The 12,678-nt window shown below is 51.1% G+C and overlaps 1 protein-coding gene across 1 annotated transcript; it reads left to right on the forward strand.

Moving 5' to 3' along the window:
• The first annotated feature begins 239 nt into the window (after positions 1 to 239).
• On the forward strand, positions 240 to 5,727 carry LOC123115046 (uncharacterized). Its single transcript, XM_044536336.1, has 3 exons — positions 240 to 458; positions 907 to 914; positions 5,562 to 5,727. Exons 1-3 carry the CDS (start codon positions 240 to 242, stop codon positions 5,725 to 5,727), a joined length of 393 nt encoding a protein of 130 aa, XP_044392271.1.
• The last annotated feature ends 6,951 nt before the right edge of the window (positions 5,728 to 12,678 follow it).

A 12,678-nucleotide genomic window follows, 5' to 3' on the forward strand; every position in this document is an offset into this window, starting at 1 on the left:
GGTAATCCTATTTAGTTGCCTGGCAAAGCCGGTAACTGCTGTCTCCAGGTTTTTTGATTCTGGAACCTCGGGTCACTGACCTATCGTTGTACTTGGCCATCGGCCTTACTTCTGCTTAATGAAATCACAGCAGCTCTCCTGCTGTCTTTCAAAAAAAAATTGTCTGCACACACCACTCAAAGGACAAAGCAGAGCCCACCGTGGTTTTCTAGGTAATAATCCAACTTTCAAAGTTAGAGATGGAGGCGGTGGAGCCGGCGGTGGTGGTGAGCTGCGAGTGTTGCGGCCCAGAGGAGGAGTGCACCGGCGAGTATATCGGCAGCGTGAGGGCCTACTTTGGGGGCCGGTGGCTGTGCGGGTTGTGCTCCGAGTCCGTCAAGTACGATGCAGGCCGCAGCAAGCGCACCGAGTCCATGGGCGTGGAGGAGGCCGTGCGGGCGGACATGGCGTTCTGCCGTGTCAAGCAGACCTCGACGCCACTGGCTCCGGCGATCACCGGAGATGAAAACAAAAGAGGGTGCGAGAGAGAGAGAGACCTTTTGCGCTACCAACTACTTGCAAATTTTTTGCTTCTTCTCTTTATCCAGAGTTTGCAACTGAAAACCACAACGGAAACGCGGAGCTCGTGCGAGTAGTGGACACCGCCATCCTAGCGTCCCTCGCGCTTCGCCCGCCATGGCGCCTTGACCGTGCACTCGTGCCATCCCATGATCGGGTCAGGGCACACCTAAAACCTCTAACTAAACCGAGTCGCAGCTCAGGTTATCTCACAAAAAAGAAACTACTGACGAAACTGAAAATATCGACACCTAAAACCCTAAACATGAACGTGAAATTTACCCAACAATCACCCCCTAAACTGATCGTTCAGGGCGTCTCCTCGATCATGCCGATGCTTGAGCGTAGCTGCTGCAGTCGAACACGGCCGAGGGGCTTGGTGAGCATGTCTGCAAGCTGAACCTCTGTTGCAACATACTCGAGTTCAATCTTCTTCGCCTCCACGCAATCTTTGATGAAATGGTACCTGAGCTCGATGTTCTTCTATCTGTTGTGCATCACAGGATTCTTTGCAAGAGAAATTGCGGATTTGTTGTCGACCTTGAGTCTTACTGCCTTTTCTTCAACTTCTCTGAACTCACCGAGCAAGCGCGCGAGCCAGATTCTTTGGCAAGCCATTGTTGTTGCTGCGACGTACTCTGATTCACAGTTGGAGAGTGCCACAATCTTCTGCTTCTATGACTACCAGGTTATCACCCCTCCTTCCAGCAAGAACAGGGTGCCGGAGGTGCTCTTGCGCGTGTCCACGTCGCCGCCTAGGTCACTGTCGCTGTAACCGATGAGTTCAGGCTCACCATCTCCTCTACCGTACTTGCTGCCCAGATGCAGAGTGCCGGCGATGTACCTCAAAATATGCTTGACGGCGGTGCGGTGCTCTTCAGTTGGCGCCTCCATGAAACGTGAAACATACCCGGCCTAGAAGGTCAGGTCAGGGCGTGTGTGCACCAGGTAGCGCAGGTTGCCAACGACGCTGCGGTACTCCGGTTGCGTCCACTGGTGGCACTGTGCTCTCTTTTGATAGCTTGAAATGGGGCTCCATGGGGGTGTGATAGGGTTTGCAGCCAGCCATGCCACTCTTCTCCAGGAGTTTCCGTGCGTACGCGCTCTGTGTAATGACAATGCCATCCTCCCTCCGCTTCACTTCAATTCCAAGATAGAAACTCAGCAGGCCTAGATCAGACATCTTGAACAGCTTCTGCATCTCTCCTTTGAACTTGGTGATCTCCGCTGCGTTTGATACAATGATCACCAGGTCGTCCACGTACACGCCCACGATGAGGCGTGTGGTCGTTGTGCCCCGTGCGTACACCGTGTGCTCTGACGGGCAGCGCATGAACCCCAACTTGCTCAAGCAGGTGTCCAGCTTGGTGTTCCACGCCCTGGGAGTTTGCTTCAGAATGTATACAACCTTGTTCAGGTGTAGGACGAGGTGCTTCTTGCTCGCAACGACAAACCCTGGCGGTTGCTGCACGTAGACTTCCTCCTGAAGTTCGCCATGCAGGAATGCCGATTTGACGTCCATGTGATGAACGGCCCAGCCCGTGTTCGCCGCGAGCGCTAGCAGCACCCGTACTGACACGAGACGCGCCACTGGGGTGAACACCTCGTCGTAGTCGATGCCGTGCTGCTGTACATAGCTCTTCGCCATGAGCCGAGCCTTGTGCTTGAGCACATCCGAGCGTGCTTCCTTATTTACCTTGTAGACCCACTTCAGGCCTATGGCACGGTGCCCTGGAGGGAGCGACGTGAGTTGCCATGTTTGATTGTCCTCGATCGAGCTCGGTTCTTCGATCATGGCTCCCTGCCAGCTCGCTTCTTGTTCTGCCTCAGTAAATGAGCCGGGCTCCTCAACTACCAGAAGATGGAGCTCCTCGCCTGGATTATATGCCGGGCCGAAATCCAGCACGTTCTGTAAGGTGCGGAATCGGTGCTCGCGCTTTGCGTCGTCTACCGCATCGAGAACATTGTTCTTGAATGGCGTCGGTGGAGACACGAGTTCCACCCCTCCTGAGTTGGCAGACGCTGGAGTGGATGGCACTGGAGTTGACGGTGCTCCAGACAACGACGCTGGAGACACAAGTGGCGTGGGCGGAGGCGAGGTGGCCGCACCCCCCACATCTGTCGCCCCTGGAGCTCTCCTCACAAAGTGTTCGACCATGAACGTGTCGGCGCCACTGAACGTGTTTACAGCGCCATCTTCCTTTGCCTAGTCCTAGTGTGCCCCTTCGTCGAACACGGCATCGCATGTGATGTGCACGCGCCCAGTAGCTGGATCATAGGCCCTGTAGCCCTTTGTACCGTGCTCATAGCCGGCGAAGATCATCGGCCGACTGCGATCGTCGAGCTTCTTCAGTCCAGGGCGCGTGCCCTTCACATGCACGAAACAGCCAAAGGTGCGCAGGAAATGCACATTCGGCTTGCGTCCATGCCACGCCACGAATGGTGTCATGCCGTCCAGGCTATTGGTGGGCGCGCAGTTTAGCAGAAACACCGCTGTCGTGACCGCTTCGCCCCAGAACTCGCTGGGGACGTGCTTGGCCTTCAGTAGACTCCGGTCCATGCCCACCACTATGCCATTTCGGTGCTCCACCACACCGTTCTGCTGTGGCGAGTACGAGGCGATGAGGTGGCGGCTAACACCTACTCGGCGTAGTATGCCGTGAATGAGCCGGACGTGAACTCTCCGCCGCAGTCCGTCCGCAGCATCTTCAGCTTCCGCCCTGACTCTGACTCCGCATGGGCATGCACGCGCTTTATCGATACTGCGGCCTCGTCCTTTGATGCGAGCAGCACAAGCCACATGAACCTTGTGGCGTTGTCCACCAGCAGGAGGAAGTATTTCTTCCCGCTCGGTGTTGCCGGCGAGATTGGGCCGCAGAGGTCGCCGTGCACAAGCTCCAGCCACTCCTGTGCTCGGTGCTTGGCATGTTGTGCGAAGGACGAGCGCCACTGCTTGCAGGCCAGGCATGCGTCGCACAACTAGTCCACCTGCTCGAGTACGGGCATGCCGTGCACCATTTCCTGGCGCGCCAGCTTACGCAGGGCGTCGAAGTTGAGATGCCCGTAGCGCGCGTGCCAGGTCCACGCCGTGTCGCCATCGCTGTGCATTGCAAGACACACTGGCTGCACGATCCGTAAGGCAACATAATACAGACGATTCGGTGCTCCCTTTACCTTGGCGAGAAGACGACGCTCCCGATCGCGCACACGCAACACGCCGTCCTGGATCAACACCTGGCAGCCTCTCTCATCGAGCTGGCCCAGGCTGATTCTGTGGGAGCGCGGTGGCGGGATGTAGTACACCCCGGTGATCGAGCGGTGCTCGCCGGTCTTGCATGCCAGCAAAATGGTTCCCCGACCGCAGATGTTGACGACGGAGCCGACGCCAAATTTGACGGTGCCGCTGACGGCCGTGTTGAGATCGGCGAAGACTGCGCGATCGCCGGTCATGTGGTTGGACGCGCCCGTGTCCAAATACCACACGCCGTTCCTAGCGCCGCCGCTCCCCTCATGCCCGAGGTGAACCTGAACAGCGTCCTCGATGAGGTGTACTGGCATGGCGTCCACGCCGTCGGAGTTGAGGTCGAACAGCCCGCAGGTTTGCGCCATCAGCAGGCTCTGCTCCTCATCCTCGCCGCCGACCTGGACGAGCTTTGCCTGCTCCTTGGGCCAGGCCTTGCGCTCGCGTGCCCAGTGCCCCGCCTGTTTGCAGTAGCGGCAGATATCCTTAGACTTTTCCCCGCTGCTGGTGCCGCGGCCGGCGTTCTGGCGACGGCCGCCGCGTTCGCGGCCGCACCCTCTGCCGCGCCCGCGGCCATGGCCGTTGCTGCCGGACGATCCATCTCCTTCCCGCAGTTTCAAGCGCGCGAAGCACTCCTCCTCCGTGAGAAGCAGTTTTCCACTGCCATCACCGCCGGTGGGAGCGGCATCCAGCTCGTACCTTTCCCCGGCGGCCTTCAGACGCCCGATGAGCTCCTCGAGCGCCAGAGTGTTGAGGTCGACCAGTGTCTCGATCGCACACGCCATCTGCGAGTAGCCTTGGGGACGATCGAGAAAAACTTGCGGACGACGGCGGGCTCGCCGATCTTGTCACCAAGCAGCTCAAGCTGAGTCACTAGAGAGGATAGGCGCATACCGAAATCGTCAATGCTCTCGCCGTCGTTGAATTTGATCGCCTTGTACTAGCGACGCAGAGACGTCGCCTTGGCCTCACGGACGCCCGCCACACCCAGCCGCATCGTTTTGATCGTGCCCCAGGCGTCGTTCGCCGTGGCCTTGACGGCAAGCGTGGACACCATCTCCGGCGGCACCGATCGCAGCAGGCACTCCATTGCCGTGCGATCTGTTTCTCGCTCTGTGTTCCCGTCTTTGACGGCGAACCAGAGCTGGCGCGCCTCCAGCATGACTTGCATCAGGAGGGCCCAGTCGGTGTAGTTCGTGCGCGTCAGCATGGGCAAGGCCCCGCAGGTGTCGCGAACGACGCGCTGGTGTACGACCATGGCGCCACCGCCATTGTTCCCTGAATCCACCACACTCTTCCCGGGGCTGTCAGGTCCTGCCATCTTCACACGTGACCAAGCGAACCAGCTCTGATGCCAATTGTCAGGCAGACCTCGGCGCCACTGGCTTCGGCGATCACCGGAGATGAATACGAAAGTGGGTGCGAGAGAGGGAGAGACCTTTTGCGGTGCGAACTACTTGCAGCTTTTCTGCTTCTTCTCTTTATTTAGAGTTTGCAACTGAAAACCACAACGGAAACGCGGAGCTCGTGCAAGTAGTGGACACCGCCATCCCAGCGTCCCTCGTGCTTCGGCCGCCATGGCGCCTTGACCGTGCACTCGTGCCATCCCACGATCGGGTCAGGGCGCCGCTAAAACCTCTAACTAAACCGAGTTGCAGCTCGGGTTATATGACGAAAAAGAAACTACTGACGAAACTGAAAAAATCGACACCTAAAACCCTAAACCTGAACTTGAAGTTTACCCAACATGCCGCATCTTCAGGCGCGGCGGCCCCACGGAGCGCGTGGCCGAGGGCATGTGCCAGATGCTTAGGTGCACCGCATGCGAGAAGCAGCTGGCAACCTCATCGTCCTCGTCGCGGCAGACAGCCCCGGCCACGGTGGCGTCAGAGTCCGGGCACCACCGCACCTCGGTGCCGTCCGCCTGAGTTGATGTCTGCTTCTTGCGACGAGGTGATGCTTCGGACATACGTCTTCCACGGCACAAGCTAGCTAGCTATGCCTATATGCATGTGATATGTAGTACATATTTTGTTTTGAATCTATTCCGGAAAATACACACAAGTGTTTGATGGAGTACTATATACGAGGTTAAAGATCAATTAATCTTCACATGAGGATCTTGATCTACCCAACGACCGAGCAGCTGTTCTTGGCCCAAATCCTTTCGAGGTGTAATAATATACCGACTGGTGCAGTGCACATTCGATCGATCTGCTTGAAAGTTCTTTCCTCTTCCGTCAGAATGATCTTGCACTTGTTTTTCTGAGTTTTTTTATTTGTTTCTTTGCGCACCGGCTTCAGTTTTCGACCCGATCGACGAGACGAGGCCATGGCCGGGCCCGTCGGCTTCCTCGTATGTTGCTTTCGCTATCCTCGCCCTCAACACACGTGCAGAAACATGAGAGGTTGATACTGTTAGTGCATGCTCACCCATGGAGAATTTTGTTTAGATAATGGATGGAAGAAAACTTCTCCCGTGGAGAATCAAATGCGAGCCACCCGAAAATTTGTATCCACTGCAAGTTTGTCTGATAGACGTACGTCCTGAGTACAAAAGCTCTGGCATGCTTGACACCAAGCTAACTACTCCATCCGTTCAATAATGTAAGACGATTATGATAATACTGTAGTGTCAAAAAAAACGTCTTACATCATGGGACGGAGGGAGTACTTTTCTCACGGGTGCCAATCTAATAAGTACTCCACTTAGCTTTCCCTCTGTGTCCCAGAAAAACTGCACAGTGCACACATGTATACATGAGCTCTTTTACAGTGATTGGGGCAGTACTCAGAGTGCTGCCGAGTACCGGCCCCTCTAATTTTTGTTAGCCGTTCGATTTCAGAGGATTAAAAATAATTAGATTTAATTTGTTAATCTAAGAAGGGCATAACGATCCAGGATGAAATATTTTTTTCTACCGATCACCTGCACGACCAGAACCATGTCTAATCGATCCAGGTCGAGGTCAAGACCTTGTCTCCTCGCCCCCTTCACTGTCCCCGTCGTGCATGGCGAGAGGAATCAATTCACCGTCCTCATCCTCGTCCTCCTCTCCTTCACTGTCCTCGACGTGACCGGCAACAAGAAGAAGAATAAGGCACCACATCCGCACCGGCGGAATCGGTGGCGACACTATTAATCTGGAGGAACTTGATGCCGACCAATCCCGTCTCTTCCCGTCTGCCATCCTAAGGTATGAATTGACTTGACTCAGATTCGTAGCCTCCTCTTCCTACTTAGTTTTGTCATCATTAATTTAGGTTTCCGTAGTGCATGCAAAATAATTTAGGTTTTTTCGTCATCGATGCTTAGTTTAGTAGTTTTTCAACGTTGATGCTCGGTTGGCCTCACATGTACAATGACCAAAGTTCAATATTCCACACAAGATTTCATACTGCCTTTTCATGCACTTGTTTTTGCGTGTGAGTTATTTTTCATCTACAACATGGATAAACAACAACTGTGCATTTTGTATGTTATATGCAGGAAGATATGGCGGATATAAGTGATGGGTGTATGTTCGAGCACTATCATATTGCTAACAGGATATTTCATAGTGAGGATGAAGATTATAGATTCTATAACAAATATGCTCTTTAGAAAGGTTTAAGTGTGCGGAGAAGCTATATTGAGTGGGATGGATGCAACAATCATATAATTTTGAGGAAAATTGCTTGCAGTCGTGAAGGGGTGAAGAGAAGCGCATGCAAAGGAAGATGGAAGATAGAAAGAGGAGGCCACGTAATATAACTCGTGTTAGGTGTAAAGCTAAATTGGTCATTGCAAGATAGGAGTAAATAGGTCGATGGTTTGTGAAGGATTTAATCGATGAACACAACCATCCTCTAGCCCCACGGGACCTTTCGTGTCTTTTGTGTTCACGCAGAAGAATTAGCGATGAGCGGAAAGCAGACATTGCAGACATGAAAAAATGTGTGATCCGCAAACACCATATTTTAGATGTTTTGTGCATGCAATATGGTGGATATGATCAGGTTGGATGCATGAGGAGGGACATTTACAATTTCTGCCATGCTAGTAAGAAGGAATCAATCGCAACCGGTGATGCTCAAATGATGATCAGTCACATGATGGCGCAGCGAGAGTAGGATCCAGATTTTTTTCTTCAAGTACTTGCTTGATGAACTTGGCTGTCTAAAGGGACTGTTCTGGTCTGATAGTCAATCCCAACTTGACTACGAGGCTTTCAGAGACGTTATTGTTTTGGATAGCACATACAGAACCAATAAGTACAATACGCCATTTGTGTCGTTTGTTAGGTTGAATCACCACCGCAACACTATTATTTTTGGATGTGGTATCATTTATCATGAAACAAGCCATGAATACAAGTGGATGTTGTGGAGCTTTTCTGATGCCATGGGACAGAAGAATCCGATATCTGTGATCACAGACGGTGACCCTGCAATGCAGAGAGCAACCAGGGTGGTCTGGCCTGACTCAAACCCCATGTTGTGTATATGGAACATTCAGTAGAACATTGTATGTCATCTGCATGATGACGCGGTAAAGGAGGAACTCAAATATTTCATATATGATTAATCTTCCATTGAAGAGTATGGGAGAAAATGGATAAAATTCTTACAACAGAATAAAGTAACCAGTGAGGAGTCCAAGCTGTATCAGATGAGAAAGTTGTGGTGTTCTCCATATCTTGAATGGTGTTGTTTCCTAGGTTTGAGTAGTAATCAGCAGAGTGAGAGCTTGAACTCTGTGCTACATATGCATCATGAGGGTAAAATGATGTTGTTTCAAATGCTAAAGCACTATGAGTGATGCCTTGCGTCGTGACACTTGAACGAGTCTCTCCAAGACATCGAGGCCTTGAAGTCGATTTCATTTAGAGAGGAAAATGCTTCAGTTATTGAGAAACATGCCACAAAAGTTTTCACTCCTACTGTATTTAAGTTGGTTTTATAGAGCATAAATATTGTCAACCAATATATGATCACAGAGGTACTAGGCGCATCAGATGTTACCACCTATGTTCTGTCTAAGAAGGAAAGAATGGATAAAAAGTTCAAAGTGCACAACGAGGAGCAGGAAGGTCTTTTGCACATGATCAGTTGTTCTTGCCATAAGGTGGAATGCGCAGGCATACCATGCTCTCACATTTTTACACATTGGTAATTTTACAAGATGAAAGACTACCCAGGTGTTGTGTTCCCACTAGGTGGACAATGTGTGCAAAATTTACATAAGCACTTTCAAGAAAGAGCGAGAGATGTATGACTATTCGACAAGCCTGCAGAGGTACCGTAGTTGCGGAATTTTAGGTACGCAACATGTTTCGAGGAATATGCCACTCCGATGAGCCGTATCAGCGTCTAAAGATGGTTTTGGATGCACAAGATGATATCAATGAATCAACTATTGAACAAGATGACAGCAAGGAATCAACTAACGCTCACAGTACCAACATTAGGTTTGGCCCGCTGATGCTGCAATCGGCAAACCTTGATGATGAAGGTTTGGATAAGGTTCTGGATCCCGTGCATGTGCCAGGCCGAGGTGCACCAAAGAAAAGGCTACACGCAAAGATGACGAATACCAGATCAGATGGTAAATGTGGCTTTTGCAAGGGGCCACGTCACAATCGACGTAAATGCATCCAATTGTTAGAGGTAGCAAATATGTCCAAATTTAATTTTGGATGTGTTTTACTCATTAATAGAGTGCATGACATTAATTAGATTCTTCTGTGTAGGATCTCGAAGCTCAACTCTGATAGATACAACTTTGTGCACATGGTCGGGGTGTATGGAATCGACGATGAACCTGATAGTGTGTGCCATGTTGTATGTTTAGTATCGTGTGACATGGTGTTTAAAATCGACTTCATCTTGTTAGTTATTTAGTGACTTGTGGATTTTTTTTATGTATTACTCAGCGAATTGGTGCTCCACTGCCTTGTAACCGTATGACTTCGAGATCTTTGGTTTGCATTTTCTATGTGACCTTTTGATACGTCTCCGTCGTATCTATAAATTTTTATTGTTTCATGCTAATATTATACAAAGTTCATATACTTTTGGCAACTTTTTATACTATTTTTGGGACTAACATATCGATCGAGTGCCCAGTGCTAGTTCCTGTTTGTTGCATGTTTTTTGTTTCGCAGAAAATCCATATCAAACAAAGTCCAAACGCGATAAAATCTTATGGAGATTTTTCTGGAATATATGTGATTTTTGAGAAAAAGAATCAACGCGAGACGATACCCGAGGGGCCCACAAGGCATAGGGGCGTGCCCCAGGGGGTAGGGAGTGCCCTGGACCCTTGTGGCTACCTCATGAGGTGGTTGGTGCCCTTCTTTCACCGCAAGATAGCTAATTTCCGGCTAAAAATCGTGTTAAAATTTCAGCCCAATCGGAGTTACGGATCTCCGAGAATTTAAGAAACGGTGAAAGGCTAGAAACACAAAGCGCAGAAACAGAAGGAAACAGAGAGAGCGATCCAATCTCGGAGGGGCTCCCGCCCCTCCACCGCCATGGAGGCCAAGGACCAGAGGGGAAACCCTCCTCCCATCTAGGGGGGAGGTCAAGGAAGAAGAAGATGGAGGGGTGCTCTCTCCCCCTCTCTCCCAGTGGCGCTGGAACGCCACCGGGGCAATCATCGTCTGACGGCGATCTACACCAACACCTCCGTCATCTTCCCCAACATCTTCCTCAACCCGCTGTACGCTCTACTTGAACATGATGCTTTATGCTTCATATTATTATTCAATGATGTGTTGCCATCCTATGATGCTTGAGTAGATTTTTGTTGTCCTATTGGTGATTGGTGAATTGCTATGATTAGTTTAATTTTCTTGTGGTTATGTTGCTGTCCTTTGGTGCCCATCATATGAGCGCGTGTGTGGATCACACCATAGGGTTAGTTGTATGTTGATAGGACTATGTATTGGAGGGCAAGGGTGATAGCAGCTTCAGCCTAGCATAGAAATTGATGGATACGAGATTGAAGGGGGGCCAATATATATTAGGATTTTTTACATCTGTGCCCATGGTTCCTTAGCTCTACTCATTCATCTCCACACTCTTAAGTTTTGCTCAGTTTTCCCCACTCCCTTGCCCGAAACCCTCAGAACAAGTCACAACGGATGTTGTCGTTGGGTCAGTGCTTTGACCGTTAACTCCGACGAGTGGAGCTGCGTTGGGCGGTGTCGTTGTTCGACCGTTGGGATGTGGTTTCATTGGGCCGTCCCTTGCATTAAACGCCTGCGCGCGTCGCCACGACAGAAGCCTGCTATGCATGCACCCAGCAAGCCTACCTGCATGCGTCGATGCGCGCCACCACGATGCACCGACCGAGCCTGCATGCGCCAATGCATGCCGCCACGATGCACTGATCGAGCCACTTTCGTGCACGCCAGCTGCTACGGGTGCAGCGACGGTTGCTGCCGCTGGTTCCTCTCTTCTCGCACGCTTGTCTCCTTGATTTAGAGCATCGTTTTTTATGATTAGTTGCAGCCTTTTCGATCCACTCGCATCTGCATCGGTTTTGCTACGACAAATAAATTGAACAAATATGTTTTATATTTTTTTGGCTGCATGCACTACCTAGGTGGCTACATATTTGTGGCTTGTGTAAAAAAAGAAGGGTTCGTTGTGGCTGCATGCACTAGGTGGTTACTAACAAAGCGAGCTCTCTAAGAAAACAATCAACAAATATGTAGATAGGGCCAACAAGCCCATATCACGATCACATAGTTGAAACTAGGAAGAACTTCATAATAGAATAGATAGAAAACTTAATAATAGAACTTACTAAAACGGCCAACAAGCCCATAACATCTCCAACATAGTTCAATTACAACTTAACATAACATAGACTCAAAAAACAAAAATAGATAGAGGGTTTAGAACCCTAGACGCTGCCTTCTCCACCTCACTCCTCCTCTAGGCGCCCTTCACTGCCCCACCTGGGCATTGTCGATGGGGTACAAAAGAGTGTGCATGCGCGACTCGATGGGGAAGATGTTGGTGTACTCCGTGAACATGTTGTCGGTGGTGAAAGCGATGAACTAGCAACCACACCAAAACACCCGGCCGAGGAGGTAGAAGGCGTCGAATGTGTTGGTGAAGTGGGCGAGGAGAGCAACCACCACCCCGTTTTGGATGACCTCCTCGACACGTAACATCCTTGGAGATCCCCGCGGGAGGTGGTGGTAGCTGAATGCGAGGAAGAACTCAGTGAAGTTCTTTGCGGTCCTCCACCTTGATATCGCCCACACACGTAGTGTGCGCTCAACGTACATGCCAGGAGGGTAGAGCCTCCCCGACACAATGGGTGGAAAGTGGTAGGTTGGTCTGGTGCACTGCATGGCTGAGGATGTGCTAGAAGAAGGAGAAGTGGTCGAAGAGCAAGAAGGGAAGATGGCAGAGAGGATGGGAGATGAATGAGGGATTACAGAGGCAGAGGGCCACTACTAGGGAAAACCTTATACACAGCATCTTAGCAGTAGCGCTGGACAAATATGGGCGCTACTGCTAATTAGTAGTAGCACGTTTAAATAAACCACGCTACTGCTACTACTTTAGCAGTAGCACATGCTATGACAACGCACTGCTGCTATGTTTGTACCGGGCGCAGATGGCTAGCCCCACTTAGCAGTAGCGAGTATCTCTGGCCAGCGCTACTGCTACACCCCATAGCATTAGCGCGCACTAGGAAAACGCGCTACTACTGAATTACCTTATCCTACACAGGCCCGACCCTCTCACTCACTCTCCCTCTCACTCTCACTCTTGCCCGCGCCGGTTCCGTCGTCCGCCGCCGCCGCGCTGCTCCTCTCCATCGTGGTACTCCCTTCGTCCCGCCTCCTTCCTCCTCCCTCCTCCCCTCCCTCCGG

The sequence above is a fragment of the Triticum aestivum genome, chromosome 5B (genome assembly GCF_018294505.1).
Source record: "Triticum aestivum cultivar Chinese Spring chromosome 5B, IWGSC CS RefSeq v2.1, whole genome shotgun sequence".
In the NCBI taxonomy this organism is placed as follows: Eukaryota; Viridiplantae; Streptophyta; class Magnoliopsida; order Poales; family Poaceae; genus Triticum; species Triticum aestivum.